This window comes from Oncorhynchus mykiss, chromosome 2, assembly GCF_057628025.1.
Source record: "Oncorhynchus mykiss isolate SJ-2025 chromosome 2, ASM5762802v1, whole genome shotgun sequence".
In the NCBI taxonomy this organism is placed as follows: domain Eukaryota; kingdom Metazoa; phylum Chordata; class Actinopteri; order Salmoniformes; family Salmonidae; genus Oncorhynchus; species Oncorhynchus mykiss.
In genome coordinates, this window is record NC_143023.1 from 6346483 (window position 1) to 6371710 (window position 25228).

Here is a 25228-nt window from a genome sequence, read left to right on the forward strand (position 1 = left end):
GCTGCTTGCCTATTGTCCTGTAGCCCATCCCAGCCTTGTGCAGATCTACAATTTACCCCTGATGTCCTTACACAGCTGTCTGGTCTTGGCCATTGTGGATAGGTTGGAGTCTGTTGAGTGTGTGGACAGGTGTCTTTTAAACAGGTAACGAGTTCAAACAGGTGCATGAATGTATATATATATATATATATATATATATATATATATATATATATATATATATATATACACACACATGTGTATATGTATATATATGTATATATATATGTATATATATGTATATATATGTATATATATATATATATATATATGTATATGTATATATATGTATATATCTTTTTTTTTAAACATTTTATTTAAACTGGTTACCTATAACTAAAAAACAGTTATTTTGGGGGGATATTTCATATTTATTAACTTATTTCCGGATATTTTCAAAACTACCGACAATGCACAATTTCTCAACCTCTAATGGAGAATACTCTGCGTTAGCTAGTTCGAGCTGGCTAATGTTAGCCACTAGCCATGCAGACTAAGTGTTGGTGAGCTACAATCTACCAATCACGAGGAGGTGAAATGTAAACAACCAATTAGATTCCACACAGGTGGGGGCCTCATGATCTCAGTGAAGTAGGCTACCACTCTTTTTTTCTGAAGCGCCTCTCTCCTTGGCTCTTCTTTGGTAGCTAATTCAGCCGTCAATCGGTCAGTCTCCGCTCTCTGTACTTTATATCTGCTGGATTTTTTTGTGTGTTCTGTTCCTGCCGGTGCTAGACTAGTTGGTGGTGTTCTCTGGTTTATTACTTACCTATGTCGACTGTGCTGGTTGGCTAGCTAGGCTAGTTATCTGGCTAGGCTAGATAGACTAACTCCAGCTGGCTTAAGTTAACTGCATTTATCAGTAACATTATTTAATAACTGGTTAGAGGGTGTTATGTATTTCCAAAACTTTGGTTTACTTTAATATAGCTGTAAGCTAGGTGTTGATAGCAACTGGCTGACTCATGCAATGCTAACGTAACATTAGCAGGCTGGTAGGGATAATGTTAGCAGGCTAGTTGGCTTGCAACCTCGTAAGCTGATTTGTGGACAGATTTTTATTTTTATTTTATTGAAACCAGTAGTTGTGAGTTGGAGTAACATTATAGGGAATAGGCTGGCTTGCTGGGTCCTCCATATTACATCACACCCCGTAAAAGCATTTCCCGGCATGACTTGGCATTTGACTGATTTCTAATCTGTTTTATGTAATAACTCGTTCATGCGTATACTAATGCAAATCTGTCACACCCTGATCTGTTTCACCTGTCTTGTGCTTGTCTCCACCCCCCTCCGGGTGTCGCTCATTTCCCCATTATCCTCTGTGCATTTATACCTGTGGTCTCTGTCTGTTGCCAGTTTGTCTTGTCTCATCACGCCTACCAGTGTGTTTTCCCCCTGTACTCATCTTTCTCTCTAGCCCTATTTTTCTGGTTTTAACCACCTTGCCTGCCCTGACCCTGTCGTTCTATACCTGTCTGACCCTGTCCTGGATTACTGACCTCTGCCTGCCCCCTGTTTTGTTAATAAACATCTGTTATTCAAACTGTCTGCATCTGGGTCTTATTCTGAGGTCTGATACAAATCCATATGTTACATGTAGTTACGTTGATGTTACCTACCCTTGTAGAGAACGTCCCCCCCCCCCCCTGAACCCAAATCAACTTACCTTAGCTCCTACTGCTCCAGTGTTTCCTCGGGGGCCAAAGTCCCCTGCATCCCCCTGAGAGCCCTAACGAGGACATGCAGAAAACATGGACACGGATGGTGACAGGGCAGAATATTATTTTCTAATTTCATTACATCACCTGTCATAGATATCACCTGTTTAACGGTTAGTGGAACACCTCTGCTCTTACCAGGTATTATTATAATTATTTAGGGCAGTATTCACCTGAAGTCCCGCCTCTCCACCCTCACCTGGTGGACCACGGACCCCTGGGAAACCTGGTGCCCCCTGGTATGAGATGGATATGATAGGGATTGAAAAAGATACAGTTCAATGTATTGATTGAAATACAACACCTGCATATTGATTACATTTGATTTATTAAAAGTTGACTCACTGCTGCTCCTTCTTCTCCATTCTCTCCAGGAACTCCTCTCACCCCCTCAGGGCCTAGTTCTCCCTGCAAGATGCAACACAATGAATACAACCAACATGGATTCTCCCTCTCTGGGCCTCGTTCTCCCTGCAAGATGCAACACAATGAATACAACCAACATGGATTCTCCCTCTCTGGGCCTCGTTCTCCCTGCAAGATGCAACACAATGAATACAACCAACATGGATTCTCCCTCTCTGGGCCTCGTTCTCCCTGCAATATGCAACACAATGAATACAACCAACATGGATTCTCCCCCTCTGGGCCTCGTACTCCCTGCAAGATGCAACACAATGAATACAACCAACATGGATTCTCCCTCTCTGGGCCTAGTTCTCCCTGCAAGATGCAACACAATGAATACAACCAACATGGATTCTCCCTCTCTGGGCCTCGTTCTCCCTGCAAGATGCAACACAATGAATACAACCAACATGGATTCTCCCTCTCTGGGCCTCGTTCTCCCTGCAAGATGCAACACAATGAATACAACCAACATGGATTCTCCCTCTCTGGGCCTAGTTCTCCCTGCAAGATGCAACACAATGAATACAACCAACATGGATTCTCCCTCTCTGGGCCTCGTTCTCCCTGCAAGATGCAACACAATGAATACAACCAACATGGATTCTCCCTCTCTGGGCCTAGTTCTCCCTGCAAGATGCAACACAATGAATACAACCAACATGGATTCTCCCTCTCTGGGCCTCGTTCTCCCTGCAAGATGCAACACAATGAATACAACCAACATGGATTCTCCCTCTCTGGGCCTCGTTCTCCCTGCAAGATGCAACACAATGAATACAACCAACATGGATTCTCCCTCTCTGGGCCTAGTTCTCCCTGCAAGATGCAACACAATGAATACAACCAACATGGATTCTCCCTCTCTGGGCCTCGTTCTCCCTGCAAGATGCAACACAATGAATACAACCAACATGGATTCTCCCTCTCTGGGCCTAGTTCTCCCTGCAAGATGCAACACAATGAATACAACCAACATGGATTCACCCCCCTCTGGGCCTCGTTCTCCCTGCAAGATGCAACACAATGAATACAACCAACATCGAATCGACTATTGTGATGCAGTAAAAACAGATGAGATGTTTGATGTTTGTAGTTTGTTGGTGGAAACCTTATCTCCTCTCTTGCCAGCCTTGCCCCGTCGTCCAGCTCTGCCACTGTCTCCTCTGCTTCCCTGAAAGAGACATGTTCTCATGTTTCACCAGGCCCCAAATAAAACGTGTCAGTGTAAATGTTGTGCTCTTTCTTGTGTGATTGTTGTGCAACTCACAACGCTGTATGAAGACACTATCACTTGGTCTACAGCTTATTTAATATGAGACTCACAGTGTCGCCAGGACTTCCACCAGGTCCAGCTTTACCCTAATGAACAGAAATATTGTTTAAGCAGATGATTTGGTGGTTTGATTTGGCAGCCTAATACTCCTGGTTAGTAAACTGTGTTAATCTCTGAGCCGATATAGTACCTTTTTGGGTGGTTTGATTTGGCAGCCTAATACTCCTGGTTAGTAAACTGTGTTAATCTCTGAGCCGATATAGTACCTTTTTGGGTGGTTTGATTTGGCAGCCTAATACTCCTGGTTAGTAAACTGTGTTAATCTCTGAGCCGATATAGTACCTTGTTTCCTTTTTGCCCAGGCAGACCAGGGTTTCCAATATAGCCAGCAACACCCTGTAACAGTCACACTTAATGTATTATTGTCTAAATAACTACAAGTTGATAGTGTTTCTGATAACGTGTCGTTCAGATGGCGCTCCAGACCTTATCTCCACTGTCTCCTTGATCACCCTGTGGTCCAGGCCTGCCACTCTGCCCAGCAACACCCTGAAGACAACAACAATACAGGATGTACCAGGTGCACAAGACTCATGTTTCAGGTAGCCTATAGAGCCCCACAGTGGACGTGTCATAATACCCATAAAACCTAGCGGTCAAACAGGGAAATGGTTCCAATCGTTTTTCCACCATTCATTTTAGAAAAACTTAAAATAAGGGCTGTGTATCGTGTAGACTTCCCCTGGTGTGATGTTTTGATAACCATGTAAATCTCTATTGGACATTCAGCTCTATTTTCTCGCTAATTAGCATCAAAGTAGACATCATGCAAGACTACAAATCCCTGCAAGCTCCTGCACGTCATCTCTAGCTGACACCTTTTAACCTTTTAAGGTATTGTGTAAATTTAAAACTTGCACAAGATAGTTCACATAATTGTACATTTAAAGAGATTTAATCAATTTATTTATAACTAAATGTAGCTAAAAATTAGATAGTTAATCCAGAGATTCTTACCTCGATTCGGCAGTCTCGTCCAGATCAGCATCATGTCATTTGTAGTTCTTTATGGTAGCCACATTAGAAGATAATTAGCATTTCATTTTTGGGGGGTAAATACAGGCAAATATATTGATAAAAATCAATATATAGAGATTTACGCGGTTATCAAAATGTCACGCCAGGATAAGCCTACACAAAACATACAGTTGAAGTCAGAAGATTACATAGACTTAGGTTGGAGTCATTAAAACTCCTTTTTCAACCACTCCACAGAATTCTTGTTTACAAACTATAGTTTTGGCAAGTCAGTTAGGACATCTACATTGTGCATGACACAAGTAATTTTTCCAACCATTGTTTAAAGACAGATTATGTCACATAATTCACTGTATCACAATTCCAGTGGGTCAGAAGTTCACATACTAAATTGACTTTGCCTTTAAACATATTGGAAAATTCCAGAAAATTATGTCATGGCTTTTGACTTCATTTGAGTCAATTGGAGGTCAATTGGAGATGTACCTGTGGATGTATTCAGGGTCTACCTTCAAACTCAGTGCCTCTTTGCTTGACATCATGGAAAATCAAAAGAAATCAGCCAAAAAAATTGTAGACCTCCACAAGTCTGATTCATCCTTGGGAGCAATTTCCAAATGCCTGAAGGTAAAACGTTCATCTGTACAAACAATAGTACGCAAGTATAAACACCATGGGACCACACAGCTGTCATACCGCTCAGGAAGGAGACGCATTCTGTCTCTTGGAGATGAACGTACTTTGGTGCGAAAAGTGCAAATCAATCCCAGAACAACAGAAATTGACCTTGTGAAGATGCTGCAGGAAACAGGTACAAAGTATCTATATCCACAGTAAAACGAGTCCTATATCGTCATAACCTGAAAGGCCGCTCAGCAAGGAAGAAGCCACGGCTTCAAAACTGCCATAAAAAAGCCAGACTACGGTTTGCAACTGCACACGGGGACAAAGATCGTATTTTTTGGAGAAATGTCCTCTGGTCAGATGAAACAAAAATAGAACTGTTTGGCCATAATGACCATCATTATTTTTTATTTATCATTATTATTGTAGGAAAAAGGGTGAGGCGTGCAAGCCGAAGAACACCATCCCAACCGTGAAGTATGGGGGTGGCAGCGTCATGTTGTGGGGGTGCTTTGCTGCAGGAGGGACTGGTGCACTTCACAAAATAGATGGCATCATGAGGGTGGAAAATTATTTGGATATATTGAAGCAACCTCTCAAGACATCAGTCAGGAAGTTAAAGCTTGGTCGCAAATAGGTCTTCCAAATGGACAATGGCCCAAACCATACTTCCAAAGTTGTGGCAAAATGGTTGAAGGACAACAAAGTCAAGGTATTGGAGTGGCCATCACAAAGCCCTGACCTCAATCCCATAGAACATCTGTGGGCAGAACTGAAAAAGCATGTGTGAGCAAGGAGGCCTACAAACCTGACTCAGTTACACCAGCTCTGTCAGGAGGAATGGGCCAAAATTCACCCAACTTATTGTGGGAAGCTTGTGGAAGGCCACCCAAAACCTTTGACCCAAGCTAAACAATTTAAAGGCAATGCTACCAAATACTAATTGAGTGCATGTTAACTTCTGACCCACTGGGAATGTGATGAAAGAAATAAAAGCTGAAATCAATCATTCTCTCTACTATTATTCTGACATTTCACATTCTTAAAATAAAGTGGTGATCCTAACTCACCTAAAACAGGAAATTTGTACTAGGATTAAATGTCAGGAATTGTGGAAAAACTGAGTTTAAATGTATTTGGCTAAGGTGTATGTAAACTTCCGACTTCACTTGTAGCCCTTATTTTAAGTGTTTTTAAAATACTCTATGGTAAAAATGAATGGTGAATAAACGATTGGAAGCATTTCCCTGTTTGACCGCTAGGTTTTATGGGTATTATGACTCTATATGGAACAGGACACTGTACAAAGGTGCTAAATCCAGGAATCAGGTGAAGAATCCACCTACCTTTTCACCTGACTTGCCCGTGTCACCCTTGATACCAAAGTCCCCGGCAAGACCGGCTTCTCCCTGTGAGACCGCAAAGGTGATGGAGGAGGACATTTATAACCACAATGCATACAGGCTGTGTGGTACGTTACATTCACACCTCAACGTCGCTGCATTATCTCACCGACATGCCAGCGTCTCCTTTACATCCAGGTGTCCCAGTGGTGCCAGTCTTTCCCTGGAAAACAACGAAGTAGATGACATCACTAACTAGACATGTCTAAATACAGTCTTTTTTATCAATAAGTAAGCAAATAAATAAGACGTACCTTTTCGCCATCAATGCCGTTATACCCAGGAGATCCTCTTTGACCCTGACGAGATCCGATTGAGTAAATTGTTCATTGTTAATTGGTGACAATAGTGCTTGTCCTAATTAACTGAATCCTGCCGACTACGCCAAATGTAGCATGTAGCTCATCAATCTAATGAAATCATTAATGAACCAATCATGATTGAGATGTATTAATCACAATGGAAAAGGAGTACCTTCGGACCAGATCCACCAATATCTCCCTGTGAAACAAGGACAAAACATGACGTCAAATACAGACAGCAATGCAGTATTATAACAAGCTTGGTAGTATATACACAAGTAACAAATGGTTAGAGCATTTTCTAATATGTTACCTTCTCTCCTTTGAGGCCTGGAAGACCCTGTAAATATATATTAGGTAAATAATGTGTGAAATATTAAATCAAAGCAGCATGGCACAGACAAATATCAAAGTTAGAAATATCATCATTCCTCTTACCTTCTGTCCATGCAAACCTATCGAGCCCTCGATACCAAGGTCTCCCTGTAGGGAAATAAAAAGCCAACATAAATTAAATGTAAAATCATATTGAATGTAATTGGCTAGTACGTCCAGTATTGTGTCATCGTGTATTTAATCTAACCTGTTGCCCAGGCTGTCCAGGATCTCCTATTGCACCATTAGTTCCCTTCGCACCCTACAAGACACAAAACAAACATTGATGTCATGAAGTGTCATAAACCAATGCATATTTAGGTTTATCAAAATAAGAGATTGCTTATTTACTTTCATTCCCTTGTATCCTTTTGGCCCGACAGCTCCTTTTGTTTGGATGCACATCGGGGCTTGGCACTAGAGAGAAATCACAGAAGATATGGTCAAAGAGGTTTCAAATATGGGCCTCCCGAATGGCGTAGCGATCTAAGGCACTGCATTGCAGTGCGTTAAGGTGTCACTAAAGCCCCGGGTTCGATCCCAGGCTGTGTCGCAGTCTCATCGCGCTCTAGCGACTCCTTGTGGCAGGCCGGTCGCCAGTTGGACGGTCCGACACATTGGTGCGGCTGGCTTCCGGGTTAAGTGAGCAGTGTGTCAAGAAGCATTGCGGCTTGGTAGGGTCGTGTTTCAGAGGACGCATGGCTCTCGACCTTCGCCTCTCCCGAGTCCATAGGGGAGTTGCAGCAATGGGTTAAGACTGTAACTACCAATTGGATATCACAAAAAAGATATATATGAGGTTTCAAATATTAAAAAGAAGACCATTGTGTCGTTCATTCTACATCCCTCAGTGCTTCATATGACTCACCTCAAATTCGGCCTCTTTGATCTGGAAAGAGAAAGAAATGACAGCATATTAAACACAATCTATGATACATAAAACACACAGACACTGTAACACTGACAACAACTATGATACATAAAACACACAGACACTGTAACACTGACAACAACTTGGCATCAACCATGACAGCACAAAAACATCCGTACTCCACTTCACAAACGGAAGCTTCACTATAAACCTACCATGGTGTCAGTTATCCTGTTGACAGCTGCCTGGCGGTTGCTAGCTGGGAATGCCATGTAGTCTTTCCTATACAGCTCCACAGGAGAACTGGCGATCCGCTTGAGCTCACTCTCCATGGTGTACTCGTTGGTGGCCACTACAAAGATCTTGATGCCCGCTGCCTTGGCAGCCTCGGCGGCCCGTGAAACCCCTCCACAGGGGCTGCCAGTGATGTGGCCGTCAGTCAGGACCACAGCGTACTGGAGCCGGGGCTTTCCGCTGGCCGTTAGCCTCACTTGTTCTGTCATGTTCTTCAGGGCACAGTCGATGAAGGTTCCCCTACCAATGTACCTGGTGATGAGGAGAATAAAGTATTGGCGTGCTCAACTCTTATTATGAAAGATTGGTGTGCTCCACTCTTATTATGAAAGATTGGCATGCTCCACTCTTATTATGAAAGATTGGTGTGCTCCACTCTTATTATGAAAGATTGGCGTGCTCAACTCTTATTATGAAAGATTGGCATGCTCCACTCTTATTATGAAAGATTGACGTGCTCAACTCTTATTATGAAAGATTGGCGTGCTCAACTCTTATTATGAAAGATTGGTGTGCTCCACTCTTATTATGAAAGATTGGCGTGCTCAACTCTTATTATGAAAGATTGGCGTGCTCCACTCTTATTATGAAAGATTGGTGTGCTCCACTCTTATTATGAAAGATTGGTGTGCTCCACTCTTATTATGAAAGATTGGTGTGCTCCACTCTTATTATGAAAGATTGGCATGCTCAACTCTTATTATGAAAGATTGGTGTGCTCAACTCATTATTATCTTATAATACTCACAAAAGAGATGAAGACGATTCAGTAAGTAAGTAAGCAAGTAATAATGAGGGAGGGACTGACTGACAGTGTCTGGCTGGCTGACTGAGTAATGTACCTGATGGCCTGTACACTTCCCAGGAAATCTGCAGCATCAGTGACCACCTGGCTGAAGACTTCCACACGGTCTGAGAAGTGCAGCCCACCGTAGGCCCACTGGGCCCTCTTGGCCCTGAGGGGGGTGGTCTGGAGCCTCTTCACAAACATCTGGAGGAACTCCTTGAGCTCCTCCACCAGACTGCCCCAGGGGAACTCCCTCAGAGCAACACTCTCAGAGGTGTCCATGGTGAAGTACACGTTGATGGGGCAGTCGTCCTTTTCGTCTGGGCAGAGAGTGATTAAACAACATGCAGCACCTTGCTTGAAGTAGTTAATGAATATCCACCATTATTCCTCCACAATTGCTAATCTACTTGTGTATACTAGACTTAAGTTAACGACATGTATCTACAAATATTGCTAAATAGTACATCAATCATATCATAACGTTTGATGGCTCTTGTAATTTATATTCACAGCCAAGGTCTCTATGCTTCCACCACGCCATACCATTGATGTTCCTGGGCCTCACTAACAGGTGGTCGTATTCTGGGTCCTGGGCAGAGACCTGGAGGCCCCACAGCAACAGGACAGCCTTCAGTACTCCTGCCATGATGCCTCTGTGTGTGGAGGTGTACAGGTGTCCGATCTGTGTAATACTGTCTACACAGAAAAGGAAAAGGTTTAGTTTTATAAGCCTAATTAACTACGGTTTGGAAAGTAATACATGTGGCAGGTAGCCTTCGAGGTTAGAGCGTTGGGCCAGTAACCAAAAGGTCGCTCATTCGAATACCGGAGCTGACAAATTGAAAAAGCTATCGCTGTGCCCTTGAGCAAGGCACTAAAACCTAATTTCTCCAGAGGCGCTGTACAATGGTGAACCTGGCTGTGACCCCACTTCCAACGGGTGTCTCAGGGAGAGTTGGGATATGGTGACCTTGGCCGTGACCCCACTTCCTGCGGGTGTCTCAGGGGGAGTTGGGATATGCAACAAACACCTTTCCAGTACACACTGTGTGAACAGGACAAATATAAACACCCACAAAATTATTACTGTTCTATATTTTCTGAGGAATATAGCCAGACACTTCTGGTGGTATACGAAGGCAGGTTATCGTTTGAAACTGTATGTTCCATGGTCTTTCAACTGATCCTCTGTTACGTGGTCTTTCAACTGATCCTCTGTTCCGTGGTCTTTCTACTGATCCTCTGTTCCGTGGTCTTTCTACTGATCCTCTGTTCCATGGTCTTTCTACTGATCCTCTGTTCCGTGGTCTTTCTACTGATCCTCTGTTCCATGGTCTTTCAACTGATCCTCTGTTCTGTGGTCTTTCTACTGATCCTCTGTTCCGTGGTCTTTCTACTGATCCTCTGTTCCATGGTCTTTCTACTGATCCTCTGTTCCGTGGTCTTTCTACTGATCCTCTGTTCCATGGTCTTTCTACTGATCCTCTGTTCCGTGGTCTTTCTACTGATCCTCTGTTCCATGGTCTTTCTACTGATCCTCTGTTCCGTGGTCTTTCTACTGATCCTCTGTTCCGTGGTCTTTCTGCTGATCCTCTGTTCCGTGGTCTTTCTACTGATCCTCTGTTCCATGGTCTTTCTACTGATCCTCTGTTCCGTGGTCTTTCTACTGATCCTCTGTTCCGTGGTCTTTCAACTGATCCTCTGTTCTGTGGTCTTTCTACTGATCCTCTGTTCCGTGGTCTTTCTACTGATCCTCTGTTCCGTGGTCTTTCTACTGATCCTCTGTTCCGTGGTCTTTCTACTGATCCTCTGTTCCGTGGTCTTTCTACTGATCCTCTGTTCCGTGGTCTTTCTACTGATCCTCTGTTCCGTGGTCTTTCTACTGATCCTCTGTTCTGTGGTCTTTCAACTGATCCTCTGTTCTGTGGTCTTTCTACTGATCCTCTGTTCCGTGGTCTTTCAACTGATCCTCTGTTCTGTGGTCTTTCTACTGATCCTCTGTTCCGTAGTCTTTCAACTGATCCTCTGTTCCATGGTCTTTAAACTGATCCTCTGTTCCGTGGTCTTTCTACTGATCCTCTGTTCCGTGGTCTTTCTACTGATCCTCTGTTCCGTGGTCTTTCAACTGATCCTCTGTTCTGTGGTCTTTCTACTGATCCTCTGTTCCGTAGTCTTTCAACTGATCCTCTGTTCCGTGGTCTTTCTACTGATCCTCTGTTCCGTGGTCTTTCTACTGATCCTCTGTTCCATGGTCTTTAAACTGATCCTCTGTTCCGTGGTCTTTCTACTGATCCTCTGTTCCGTGGTCTTTCTACTGATCCTCTGTTCCGTGGTCTTTCAACTGATCCTCTGTTCTGTGGTCTTTCAACTGATCCTCTGTTCCGTGGTCTTTCAACTGATCCTCTGTTCTGTGGTCTTTCTACTGATCCTCTGTTCCGTGGTCTTTCAACTGATCCTCTGTTCCGTGGTCTTTCAACTGATCCTCTGTTCCATGGTCTTTCTACTGATCCTCTGTTCCGTGGTCTTTCTACTGATCCTCTGTTCCGTAGTCTTTCTACTGATCCTCTGTTCCATGGTCTTTCAACTGATCCTCTGTTCCGTGGTCTTTCAACTGATCCTCTGTTCTGTGGTCTTTCTACTGATCCTCTGTTCTGTGGTCTTTCTACTGATCCTCTGTTCCGTGGTCTTTAAACTGATCCTCTGTTCTGTGGTCTTTCTACTGATCCTCTGTTCCGTAGTCTTTCTACTGATCCTCTGTTCTGTGGTCTTTCTACTGATCCTCTGTTCCGTGGTCTTTCAACTGATCCTCTGTTCTGTGGTCTTTCAACTGATCCTCTGTTCCGTGGTCTTTCTACTGATCCTCTGTTCTGTGGTCTTTCTACTGATCCTCTGTTCTGTGGTCTTTCAACTGATCCTCTGTTCCGTGGTCTTTCAACTGATCCTCTGTTCTGTGGTCTTTCAACTGATCCTCTGTTCCGTGGTCTTTCAACTGATCCTCTGTTCTGTGGTCTTTCAACTGATCCTCTGTTCCGTGGTCTTTAAACTGATCCTCTGTTCTGTGGTCTTTCAACTGATCCTCTGTTCTGTGGTCTTTCAACTGATCCTCTGTTCTGTGGTCTTTCTACTGATCCTCTGTTCTGTGGTCTTTAAACTGATCCTCTGTTCCGTGGTCTTTCTACTGATCCTCTGTTCTGTGGTCTTTCTACTGATCCTCTGTTCTGTGGTCTTTCAACTGATCCTCTGTTCTGTGGTCTTTCAACTGATCCTCTGTTCCGTGGTCTTTCTACTGATCCTCTGTTCCGTAGTCTTTCTACTGATCCTCTGTTCCATGGTCTTTCTACTGATCCTCTGTTCCGTAGTCTTTCTACTGATCCTCTGTTCCGTAGTCTTTCTACTGATCCTCTGTTCCGTAGTCTTTCAACTGATCCTCTGTTCCGTAGTCTTTCAACTGATCCTCTGTTCCGTGGTCTTTAAACTGATCCTCTGTTCTGTGGTCTTTCAACTGATCCTCTGTTCTGTGGTCTTTCAACTGATCCTCTGTTCTGTGGTCTTTCTACTGATCCTCTGTTCTGTGGTCTTTAAACTGATCCTCTGTTCCGTGGTCTTTAAACTGATCCTCTGTTCTGTGGTCTTTCAACTGATCCTCTGTTCTGTGGTCTTTCTACTGATCCTCTGTTCTGTGGTCTTTCTACTGATCCTCTGTTCTGTGGTCTTTCAACTGATCCTCTGTTCTGTGGTCTTTCAACTGATCCTCTGTTCCGTGGTCTTTCAACTGATCCTCTGTTCCGTGGTCTTTCAACTGATCCTCTGTTCCGTGGTCTTTCTACTGATCCTCTGTTCCGTGGTCTTTCTACTGATCCTCTGTTCTGTGGTCTTTCTACTGATCCTCTGTTCCATGGTCTTTCTACTGATCCTCTGTTCCGTGGTCTTTAAACTGATCCTCTGTTACATGGTTTAGGTCATTTGTGAAATAATTGCAGGTAAAGGAGAGTAAAGACATTAATTGTGTAAAACATACATATGTTCTGTAAAGGTATACCCATCCCTCATGTCTGGACGGTTACAGTAAGGGTTTCTGGTTGAACTGATTCCAACAAAGAACAGTGTAATGATGGGCTGACAGCCCTGTACCTAAGACATCCTGTTTCCAGAGTAAAACCTCCCAGGTGAGGGAAACATCGTCTAAAGGTAGCTGAAAACAAATCATGCTTAAGGCCATAGGGATCCATCGGGATCTACTCAACATGTTAAGTCAAAGTCTCTTTTAAACCTATTTAATACAACTGCTACTCTCTGGTATACACACCTCAATCTATCAAACATTCAGATGATTTGATTCAATGAGTGCGCATAATTGATTGTATTGTAATGAAACAGGCAGGGAGCAGGTCTCGAACCCTCGACCTTCTAGCACGAAGCCCAGCGCGCTAACGACTGTGCCGCAAAAGCATGCCCGCGAGGCAGAGTCGATATCCGCGCTTATAGACCCAGTGTCGTTACAGTATCTTATCCTTGGTTAGCAAACAATATCCAAACGTGCATTTTGTCCGCATTACTTGACTGAAATAGCATGCTACTTTATATGGTCCTGGTCAGTCCCTGGATGGGAGACCAGATGCTGCTGGAAGTGGTGTTGGAGGGCCAGTTAAACGGGTGTCCTGACTCTCTGAGGTCATTAAAGATCCCATGGCACTTATCGTAGGAGTAGGGGTGTTAACCCCGGTGTCCTGACTAAATTCCCAATCTGGTCCTCAAACCACCATGGTCACCTAATAATCCCCAGTTTAAAATTGGCTCGTTCATCCCCCTCCTCTCCCCTGTAACTATTCCCCGGGTCGTTGCTGTAAATGAGAAGGTGTTCTCAGTCAACTTACCTGGTAAAATAAATAACGGATAAATACAATTAAAAATAAAATAAATAAAAGTCTCCTAGACTTTCTAAAAATACCAAACAAAAACTACTAACAGTAATCTCTTCTATTCCAAGAACACCAAACATCTTTAAGTATGCTCATCTCAGATGTACAATAACAGGAATCAAACATTTAAAAAGTAATACAATGAATAATAAAACATAATTTGGTTATTCATTTTACTGACCTGCAACGGGAGAGTTAAATATCTGTGTGACAACAGTCTGATCCTCTGCTCAGTCCCGTACCTGCAGAATCAGTCCCTCGGAGCGGCGAGGTATGTTGTCCATGCCTGTTGAGACGTGCCATACATCTAGTGAGAAAAAGACTCCTCCTGTGCATTCAGCTTGGCAACTTCCCGTATGGTTCCTGGTCAAATGTAGTGCACTACATAGAGAATAAGGTGGCATTTGGGATGTAACCTGGACTTCATCACTGTGGAACATATAACAGCCACTCACAACTGGAGAGAAGGGGAACATGTACTGTTCCTGTTTAGGTAGCCAGGTGACATGAATGAAATGGTCAGACATAGTCAAATGAATAGGGAAAAAAAAGTTGTCTAGAGTTTGATTTAATGATTTAAAGTTTAATGACACATTTGAAATAATACACAGAACATAAGAACAAAGCAAATATAAATTAATTCTTGGTAACATACATAGTATTTCATTTATTTCCCCCTTCCTAATTGTCTTAATGTCCACTATATTCCATCAGTAAATAGCACAAAGACAACTAGGGTTGAGAATATTTTTAAATATTGCCATAAAGTGCATAACCTGTAGCGAGCAGAGTGAAATCAAACATCCCATCAAATATTGCTGGTCACACGCCAGGTCTACACATGAATTTATCCTGACAGGATAATCATTAAAGACGATGTGTTAATGACGCTGAAGGGACATCTACAGGAAATAGGACGTCTCAGCACTCTGAACTACAACGATTACACAACATTAAAATTCAGTTTTCCATTCAGAGTCCTAATATTATGGTATCAGTGGATAATAAAGGCCACAGAGAATGGGAGTATTTAGGTAACTACATACCAATAGGGAAAATACTCTACGACTTCATATGACAACAGACAATTAGAAAACAGTTCTATATTTACAAACTTCAATCACAATACCTTAACAATTCCTTTGCTTGCAGTGTCGACTACAATATGTGGGTTGAAAGTCAAACTGCATGTGACACAGCAATAATTCCCTATCTACAGTGCTCCCTCACACAGAGTGAAGGTCACACAGTGAAATGGATCCTAGGTGGGTGTTGCTGGAAGCGTACAGACTGACAATAATAAATAAGTGTTCCTGTTGAGATGGTCTCAATAGGAGCGGATGGCTGGAGGGACGGCTGAACATTCCCCCTGGTCCAGAGAGGTGTCAATCACTGGTCGGTACTCCAGAGTTACCTGGAACATGACAGACAGATCAGTCTCCTAATAACAGATCCGTCTCCTAATAGCAGATCCGTCTCCTAATAACAGATCAGTCTCCTAATACCAGATCAGTCTCCTAATAACAGATCCGTCTCCTAATAACAGATCCGTCTCCTAATACCAGATCCGTCTCCTAAAAACAGATCCGTCTCCTAATACCAGATCCGTCTCCTAATAACAGATCCGTCTCCTAAAAACAGATCCGTCTCCTAATACCAGATCAGTCTCCTAATACCAGATCCGTCTCCTAATAGCAGATCCGTCTCCTAATAACAGATCCGTCTCCTAAAAACAGATCCGTCTCCTAAAAACAGATCCGTCTCCTAAAAACAGATCCGTCTCCTAATACCAGATCCGTCTCCTAATACCAGATCCGTCTCCTAAAAACAGATCCGTCTCCTAATACCAGATCCGTCTCCTAATACCAGATCCGTCTCCTAATAACAGATCCGTCTCCTAATAACAGATCCGTCTCCTAATACCAGATCCGTCTCCTAATACCAGATCCGTCTCCTAATAACAGATCCGTCTCCTAATAACAGATCCATCTCCTAATACCAGATCTGTCTCCTAATAACAGATCCGTCTCCTAATAACAGATCCGTCTCCTAATACCAGATCAGTCTCCTAATAACAGATCCGTCTCCTAATAACAGATCCGTCTCCTAATAACAGATCAGTCCAAAGGCCCTCATTTGTATTTCTCCATCCAAAAACCTATTTCTGGACTAAACAGTATGTTCAACCAAGAGCATGTTTTTTAGTCCAGACAGGCTTGATTCTGTTCAGGGAAGATAGTCCCTATGCGTTTCCATCAGACACACAGACAGGAGTCGTGGTAGTTGTTTTACCTCGCCAGTCTTGGGATCCACAGTGGACATGGTGTGTTTTCTCCAATGCTGTTCGAAAGGCTTCCTCTCCTGTCCTGCCAGAGGCCTGGCGTAGTCCAGCTCATCCATACGGTCCTGGAACACACAATGTCACATTTAAGTCCACTGCCTATCAATTAACCAATCAACCAATCAATCAACCGGACATTCAACAAATAAATGAACCAATTCATCTATAAATCAACCAGCCAATCAATCCTTGTATCGCTAGAATTAGGAGATGTGTAGTGCAGCGTTGAGGCCCTGAGTTGTAGATCACTTCATTTGAGTGGCTGGTTGGAAAGTGCTCTCCTCATCTTATTCAACCAGGTGAGAATCCATCCTCCTCTCACCTTGTAGTCCTCCCGGGCGTGTGCTCCCCTGGTCTCCTTGCGTGCCTCGGCAGAGTGGATAGTCTGGACCGCGTTCAGCATCAGGTTCTGCAGCTCCAGAGACTCGACCAGGTCAGTGTTCCACACCATACCTGACCGAACGGCAGGGAAACGTCAGTTAGAACAACCAACACCAATCCTGTGACCTGACGATCCTGAGTCCAGGAGAAGTGTTTTAATCTAGGTCTGGTAAAACCAGAGCTGCAGGAAGTACAGTAGCTTTGGGATGGAGCTGTTGAGATTATTTTGGAGACAGGGGGGGTGCTGATTTTTTTTATATCGGTCTGCAAATACAGGACTAGTAAAGGCCCAGAGCACTACTTTTGTGAACAATATATATATATTTTTTTACGTTTTTTTCTTCTGATTTTTCAGGAAGTGCTGTAGCAGCCTCAGGACTTCTACTTCCTGCAGCTATGGGTAAAACTGTCCTAAATCTCACTGAAAACGACTGAATCAAGAGATACGATAACAACATAAAGTCAACACATCTAAGTGAGATCAACTCTGAATATTAATTTGAGGTAAACTACTGACCACGGTCGAATGTCTTGATGTCCTCCATGGTCTGGTAGATGGCGTCCATCTTGTCACATCCCTCCTTCAGAACGTCGCCGGTACGGAACACTGCTGCATGGGTCTGCATCGTCTGGAGACGGAGACAAAAAGAGAAGAAGATTGGTTTTAAAGAGCTCAGACATGACAAATGAAACATCTATGTCAGGACTGTTCAACCCTGTTCCCTGTCCAACCCTACTGTAGGTTTTAACTCCAACCCTGTTCCTGGAGAGCTACCCTACTGTAGGTTTTAACTCCAACCCTGTTCCTGGAGAGCTACCCTACTGTAGGTTTTAACTCCAACCCTGTTCCTGGAGAGAGACCCTCCTGTAGGTTTTAACTCCAACACTGTTCCTGGAGAGTTACCCTCCTGTAGGTTTTCACTCCAACACTGTTCCTGTAGAGTTACCCTCCTGTAGGTTTTAACTCCAACACTGTTCCTGGAGAGTTACCCTCCTGTAGGTTTTCACTACAACCCTGTTCCTGGAGAGAGACCCTCCTGTAGGTTTTAACTCCAACACTGTTCCTGGAGAGTTACCCTCCTGTAGGTTTTCACTACAACCCTGTTCCTGGAGAGAGACCCTCCTGTAGGTTTTAACTCCAACCCTAATCTAGCACACCTGATTCTAATAATTAGCTGGTTGATAAGCTGAATCAGGTCAGTTACAACTGGGGTTGGAGTTAACCTACAGGAGGGTAACTCTCCAGGAACAGGGTTGAAGTTAAAACCTACAGGAGGGTAACTCTACAGGAACAGTGTTGGAGTGAAAACCTACAGGAGGGTATCTCTCCAGGAACAGGGTTGGAGTTAAAACCTACAGGAGGGTATCTCTCCAGGAACAGGGTTGGAGTCAAAACCTACAGGAGGGTAGCTCTCCAGGAACTGGGTTGGGGAGCCCTGCTCTATGTGTACCACTGCACTGTCTAGTTAAATACACTAGACTAGATACAGATGCCAATAGATTTCAACAGAAAACCTTTTAGTCAACATGTATTCCTCACTCTCTGCATGTTGAGTCTGATCTCAGAGGTTCTGGTGTTCCCGTCAGCAAACCTGATCTTGTCCAGGTTGGCCACAGACTCCTCTCCAGCACTGGGCTTCAGTGGGGAAAGCTTCTCACCTAGAATGTCAAAAAGAGACAGTCAAACTCCAAGTACATTAAAGCATTATCAGCTATTCGCTTTTTAACATGACAGATTTAAAAAATCTAGAAATCAACCAACTATCTAACCAATCAGTCATAATGTGAAGAGCCTGCTTACCTGGAGTGCAGGTGTCAGCGATGGTGAGGGCACAGGCTCTGCCAAACACCACCAGATCCAGCAGGGAGTTGGCACCCAGCCGGTTGGCACCATGGACACTGGCACAGGCAGCCTCACCACAGGCATACAGCCCTGGCACCACCTTGTCCTCCCCATCTGGATGAGTTATGACCTGAGAGGAAGATGACCAAGACCGTTACGGGTCGGTCTAGAGTCAAATAATGTCTATCTAGTTCTGGGTAAGACTGATTGATTGACGTGAAGTTTCTTGAAGGACAATAAATGTTAACTAATCTCTCTATCTCTCTTACCCAGCCATAGTGATCACCATCCCTTACGGAGACAAGAAAATCCCCCCAAACTAACAGTGAGAATTGTAAAGAGTGTTATAATCTACCTGTCCCTTATAGTTAGTGGGGATTCCTCCCATGTTGTAGTGGACGGTGGGCAGGACAGGGATGGGCTCTTTGGTGACGTCAACCCCAGCGAAGATCATGGCGGTCTCAGAGATACCAGGCAGGCGGGTGGCCAGCTGCTGGTGGGGCAGGTGGTGCAACTGCAGGTACACATGGTCCTTCTCCGGACCACAACCCCTGGAAATGGGAAAAAAAAGGCTTCTGTGAGAGTCTTTCTGTGAGAGAGAGTGTCTTTCTGTGAGAGAGAGTGTCTTTCTGTGAGAGAGAGTGTCTTTCTGTCAGAGAGAGTGTATTTCTGTGAGAGAGAGTCTTTCTGTGAGAGAGAGTCTTTCTGTGAGAGAGAGTCTTTCTGTGAGAGAGAGAGTCTTTCTGTGAGAGAGAGTCTTTCTGTGAGAGAGAGAGTCTTTCTGTGAGAGAGAGAGTCTTTCTGTGAGAGAGAGAGTCTTTCTGTGAGAGAGAGAGTCTTTCTGTGAGAGAGAGCGTCTTTCTGTGAGAGAGAGAGCGTCTTTCTGTGAGAGAGAGAGCGTCTTTCTGTGAGAGAGAGAGCGTCTTTCTGTGAGAGAGAGCGTCTTTCTGTGAGAGACAGCGTCTTTCTGTGAGAGAGAGTGTCTTTCTGTGAGAGAGAGTGTCTTTCTGTGAGAGAGAGAGTCTTTCAGGTCAAATCATATATTTTAGTGCCAATTTCAAGTTGTGGCCTCAAATTCCAATTACATTTTTACTTCCATCTCCAGGAATGAACGCTATTAAGGGGGTTAGGGATTGAGTCAGATACTACTGGTGGAGCGAAATATGTAATTGAATCAATATTCAGTATTGTTGATTATCATACCTTCCCTCGCGGATCTCAATGGTCATGGAACGTGACACCACATCCCGGGAGGCCAGATCTTTGGCGTTGGGAGCGTAGCGTTCCATAAAGCGCTCTCCTTCACTGTTGATGAGGATCCCTCCCTCGCCACGGCTACCCTCAGTGATGAGGCAGCCGGCACCATAGATACCTGACAGGGTTACATCACAGCTAGGGTGTCGGGTGTCACCTCAGGTCAAATATACACTGATGACCTTTGCATTTACGTAATGTGAAGGTCAGTCAGTTGACGTTAAAACAAATCCTTATAGTAAATATGGATTTCATAAGTGGGAAGTGGCCATGGATCTCCTTACTAGTCAGAGTATAGTTACAGTATAGTTACAGTATAGTTACAGTATAGTTAGTGGCTGTGGTTCTTACTGGTTACAGTATAGTTACAGTATAGTTACAGTATAGTTAGTGGCTGTGGTTCTTACTGGTTACAGTATAGTTACAGTATAGTTACAGTATAGTTACTGGCTGTGGTTCTTACTAGTTACAGTATATTACAGTATAGTTACTGGCTGTGGTTCTTACTAGTTACAGTATAGTTACAGTATAGTTACAGTATAGTTACTGGCCGTGGTTCTTACTGGTTACAGTATAGTTACAGTATAGTTACAGTATAGTTAGTGGCTGTGGTTCTTACTGGTTACAGTGTAGTTACAGTATAGTTACAGTATAGTTACTGGCTGTGGTTCTTACTGGTTACAGTATAGTTACAGTATAGTTACTGGCTGTGGTTCTTACTAGTTACAGTATAGTTACAGTATAGTTACAGTATAGTTAGTGGCTGTGGTTCTTACTGGTTCCAGTATAGTTACAGTATAGTTACAGTATAGTTACTGGCTGTGGTTCTTACTGGTTACAGTATAGTTAGTGGCTGTGGTTCTTACTGGTTACAGTATAGTTACAGTATAGTACAGTATAGTTAGTGGCTGTGGTTCTTACTGGTTACAGTATAGCTACAGTATAGTTACAGTATAGTTGTAGTATAGTTAGTTAGTGGCTGTGGTTCTTACTGGTTACAGTATAGTTACAGTATAGTTAGTGGCTGTGGTTCTTACTAGTTACAGTATAGTTACAGTATAGTTACAGTATAGTTAGTGGCTGTGGTTCTTACTGGTTACAGTATAGTTACAGTATAGTTACAGTATAGTTAGTGGCTGTGGTTCTTACCGGTGGGGTGGAACTGTACAAACTCCAGGTCCTGGCATGGTAGGCCAGCTCTGGTTACCATGGCGTTACCATCCCCGGTGCTGGTGTGGGCTGAGGTACAGCTGAAGTAGGTACGGCCATAACCACTACACATACAAAGAGAGATAATGGATATAAGGAGGTTGCTACTGGTGTAGACATGTGCGATGTATAATCCTGCTGACTCAAAGCGATTGTCAGGACATTACAGGGCTTCATTCAGAGGGACATGAGAAATATGAAAGGCTCTGGGACATGAACAAACAGACCCAGTAGCGATGACAGTGTTGTTGGCTCTGAAGCGGTGGATGGATCCGTCCTCCATACAGAGAGCGATCACTCCTCTGCATTCACCATCCTCCATCAGCAGGTCCAGGGCAAAGTACTCCACAAAGTAGCTGGTGTCATACCTTAAGGACTGGAGAAGAACAACTAATGGGACATTGAAAATCAAAAAGGTTGTATAAATAAACAGTAAATGTATGCAAGGTCTCAGACTGAAGCCAGACCTGTGAATGCAAACTAAACCCTTGTCTCAGCTCTGCTTCCAGCTTTTACTGGTCAACTACCACACATTGGCCTTGAAATGTTTTTTGTGCCATTCACCTTAGGGACCACAATGGAAATAAGTCAATGACCTTTTTGTGTTTTAACTGTCAAATAAAAATCAGTCAATGATCCAACCAAACTAGAGGACATATTTAATAAAGCGAGTCTAGTAACTGTCTCATGATAACATTAAACATACCCGTCCATACAATGTGTGAAGAAGGGAGTGTCCAGTCCTGTCAGCTACGCAGCAGCATCGGTGTGCTTGGCCTCCCTTTCCAAAATTCAGGCTCTGACCTCCGAAGGCCCTCTGATAGATCTTCCCATCATCTGTCCGACTGAAGGGCATTCCAAAGTTCTCCAGCTAGCGGGGGTGGGGCACAAAGAACAATGTGATACAACCATATTGTCATGAACACGATGGGAGACAGAGATGGTTTCAAGCGCAGGGCTACGCAGGTGTTTATTGTAAAAAGGACGACAGGTAGCTGGGTCCAGGGGCAGCCAGAAGGTCATACACAGGAGGAGGCAGGTAGCTGGGTCCAGGGGCAGCCAGAAGGTCATACACAGGAGGAGGCAGGTAGCTGGGTCCAGGGGCAGCCAGAAGGTCATACACAGGAGGAGACAGGTAGCTGGGTCCAGGGGCAGCCAGAAGGTCATACACAGGAGGAGACAGGTAGCTGGGTCCAGGGGCAGCCAGAAGGTCATACACAGGAGGAGGCAGGTAGCTGGGTCCAGGAGCAGCCAGAAGGTCATACACAGGAGGAGGCAGGTAGCTGGGTCCAGGGGCAGCCAGAAGGTCATACACAGGAGGAGGCAGGTAGCTGGGTCCAGGGGCAGCCAGAAGGTCATACACAGGAGGAGGCAGGTAGCTGGGTCCAGGGGCAGCCAGAAGGTCATACACAGGAGGAGGCAGGTAGCTGGGTCCAGGGGCAGCCAGAAGGTCATACACAGGAGGAGGCAGGTAGCTGGGTCCAGGGGCAGCCAGAAGGTCACACAGGGGGTCCAAAAAGGCAACAGTACAGGCAGGGAAAAGGCTAGTAACGTCGTCCGGGAGATCAGACAATAGGTTGACAACAGGAAATCCGATAGGCAAAAGGCGTCATTAGTAAGACAGGCTAAAACTATCATACACGGGAGGAGTAAATTACGGGAAAAACAGAGCTCCGAATAGAAGAGTGTCACAAAACAAACAATACCTCACAATGATGGGGTGCAAAGAACTGAACTAAATAGTGTGTGATAATGACATACAGGTGTCTGTGAACAGGTGATCAGAATCAGGTGACTGGGATCTGGAGAGTGAGCTGCATTCAAGGGGGGGGGGGGGGGGGTCTATGTGTTTGAGAGTGTGAGCTGGAGAGTGAGCTGTGTTCAGGGGGGGGGGGGGATCTATGTGTTTGAGAGTGTGAGCTGGAGAGTGAGCTGTGTTCAGGGGGGGGGGGGGTCTATGTGTTTGAGAGTGTGAGCTGGAGAGTGAGCTGTGTTCAGGGGGGGGGGGGGTCTATGTGTTTGAGAGTGTGAGCTGGAGAGTGAGCTGTGTTCAGGGGGGGGGGGGGTCTATGTGTTTGAGAGTGTGAGCTGGAGAGTGAGCTGTGTTCAGGGGGGGGGGGGGTCTATGTGTTTGAGAGTGTGAGCTGGAGAGTGAGCTGTGTTCAGGGGGGGGGGGGTCTATGTGTTTGAGAGTGTGAGCTGGAGAGTGAGCTGTGTTCAGGGGGGGGGGGGGTCTATGTGTTTGAGAGTGTGAGCTGGAGAGTGAGCTGTGTTCAGGGGGGGGGGGGGTCTATGTGTTTGAGAGTGTGAGCTGGAGAGTGACCTGCGTTCAGGTTTCTACGTGTTTTGACAGTGTGAGTTGGAAACAGACGTTACACATATTCCAGCACTTTATTTTATGTCTTTGGGGAAAAACAGACTAAAACACCAGGATCTGTGTCTGAAATTGCACCCTATATAGTATTCAAAATGTAGTGCACTAATTATCTCTCACCTCCACCACGGCAGCTGGGGCCTGCTCTGTCATGTAGTGGATAGCATCCTGGTCTCCTAGCCAATCAGATCCCTTCACTGTGTCGTAGAAGTGCCACCTCCAATCATCTCCCTCCATGTTACCCAGGGCTGCATTGATCCCACCCTGGTATTGGACAAAATCAACACTAACGAATTCAACAGTTCATTATGAATTTAGGATAGGACACAAATGTAGAACGGTAAATGAATCAAGTGCATTTCTATTCATTCATCATAATAGTACTGTAATTACTCTTCACATGCACTTCAACTACAGATGATTGTTGAGAAGCTACCCAACTACTGCCAAGCCAAACCCCAATTCCCTCCGACTAGTAAAATATGAAAAAAATGAAACGAGGTACGAGTCGCTTGATACATTGATGTCAATGGGAGACTGAAGTTAGGTATTCACCCATAAATATGCATAGGCCTACCTGTGCTGCCACAGTGTGAGACCTAGTGGGGAACAGCTTGGTGACACAGGCCGTGTTGAAGCCAGCCTCAGACAGACCAAAAGCAGCTCTCAGACCTGCTCCCCCAGCCCCTACCACCACCGCATCAAACTCGTGATCCACTACCGGGTACTGGGTTGAGATCTGAGGATCAGAATAATATTGACTCGGATACACAGAGACAGAGATTAGCCTCCTGTGAATATTGATAACTACAAAAAAAAACATGGCTGATATGACATTGTAACAAACAAAATTGTGAGCAAAAATCATACAAATTAATAGGGAATCCTTTAAAAAAAAAAAAATGATGCATATTGTATGTAGATATATGTAAATACAATATGTAAATACAATATGTAAATACAAACGACTTCATAACCAGAATGTCTCTTGAAGACCTTTATTTAAAAATGTGTCTTGCATGTAACGGAAGAATTAGAAACACAGTGGGTGTTCTGCTTGTGTAAAACTCACATCATCTGACACTTTGGCGTTGTCCTTCTTCCCATAGATGGAGAAGTGGATGTTCCTGGAGCTACATCGGGTGGCTGCAGGGAGCTATAATTATAGGGATAACATGATAAATCAATAGGTAGAGATCATAGACATATAATTAAATCTCAAATACATAGAAAACAAAAAACATCATCATTTCACACTGGACCAGCAACATATTCAATCAAATCAAGGTGGGAAAACACTCTAAACCCCCAAAAGAAAATCCCTGTCATTATGAATAGGTCATTTAGCAAGTACAGTATATTCATTTTGACATATTCAATAAGTGACTCTCAGACAGCTAACATTATGTAACGAAGGGTCTGGTCTGGAGGACTGTTATGAAAGGCTGTGTCTGCTGCTGGTTACGAAAGCTGAAAGAGAAGCATTCCCTCCCCCTCGCAGTTACACAACTGACTTTTCACAGACTACACAAATGCATTATCCAACAACAATTATTAAACTCACGGCTTTAGTTGATAAAATCCTCTTGGTCAGGACTCTGGATACACTTGCCATCCTTATTATTCACAGGTTCTCTGCTAACAGCTACACAATAACTGTCTAGGAACGAACAGATCTATACTGATTGGGGGAAAATCAATTCCTTCCTGGGGCACCGCCCACTGGAAGAAACCATCTCAAACGTCTTGAAAGCAAGGGGGAGGCT

General features: G+C 44.1%; 2 protein-coding genes and 1 long non-coding RNA gene across 4 annotated transcripts in view; 1 reads left to right on the forward strand and 2 right to left on the reverse strand.

The window, feature by feature from the left end:
• LOC110520755 (collagen alpha-2(VI) chain) overlaps positions 1-14619 on the reverse strand; it is a 21827-nt gene extending 7208 nt beyond the window's left edge. The window contains exons 1-20 of one of the 2 annotated variants that reach the window (XM_090186522.1): positions 14242-14619; positions 9685-9837; positions 9194-9458; positions 8273-8603; positions 8055-8075; positions 7538-7603; positions 7395-7448; positions 7250-7294; positions 7125-7151; positions 6984-7010; positions 6764-6808; positions 6619-6672; positions 6453-6515; positions 3931-3993; positions 3787-3840; positions 3495-3530; positions 3280-3342; positions 2106-2168; positions 1934-1996; positions 1709-1771 (exon numbers count right to left, since the gene is read on the reverse strand). In XM_090186522.1, the coding sequence (XP_090042648.1) occupies positions 1709-1771; positions 1934-1996; positions 2106-2168; positions 3280-3342; positions 3495-3530; positions 3787-3840; positions 3931-3993; positions 6453-6515; positions 6619-6672; positions 6764-6808; positions 6984-7010; positions 7125-7151; positions 7250-7294; positions 7395-7448; positions 7538-7603; positions 8055-8075; positions 8273-8603; positions 9194-9458; positions 9685-9787 (1506 nt within the window). In that variant the 5' untranslated portion in view covers positions 9788-9837; positions 14242-14619. The remainder of the gene's footprint in view (positions 1-1708; positions 1772-1933; positions 1997-2105; positions 2169-3279; positions 3343-3494; positions 3531-3786; positions 3841-3930; positions 3994-6452; positions 6516-6618; positions 6673-6763; positions 6809-6983; positions 7011-7124; positions 7152-7249; positions 7295-7394; positions 7449-7537; positions 7604-8054; positions 8076-8272; positions 8604-9193; positions 9459-9684; positions 9838-14241) is intronic. The other variant, XM_090186523.1, reaches the window with a different exon arrangement.
• On the forward strand, positions 625-3400 carry LOC118937366 (uncharacterized). Its single transcript, XR_005034673.2, has 3 exons — positions 625-705; positions 1922-1999; positions 2135-3400. It is a non-coding gene; the product is annotated as an uncharacterized LOC118937366 (long non-coding RNA).
• An 8-nt stretch (positions 14620-14627) lies between the features above and the next one.
• Positions 14628-25199, reverse strand: LOC110520756 (succinate dehydrogenase [ubiquinone] flavoprotein subunit, mitochondrial). Its single transcript, XM_036935778.2, has 15 exons — positions 25027-25199; positions 24535-24618; positions 24040-24201; positions 23583-23726; positions 21795-21959; positions 21316-21464; positions 21029-21153; positions 19829-19997; positions 18981-19176; positions 18584-18755; positions 18323-18441; positions 17300-17411; positions 16724-16854; positions 16353-16466; positions 14628-15474 (listed from the first exon to the last, which is right to left on the reverse strand). Exons 1-15 carry the CDS (start codon positions 25075-25077, stop codon positions 15388-15390), a joined length of 1980 nt encoding a protein of 659 aa, XP_036791673.2. The 5' UTR covers positions 25078-25199; the 3' UTR covers positions 14628-15387.
• Positions 25200-25228: the final 29 nt, after the last annotated feature.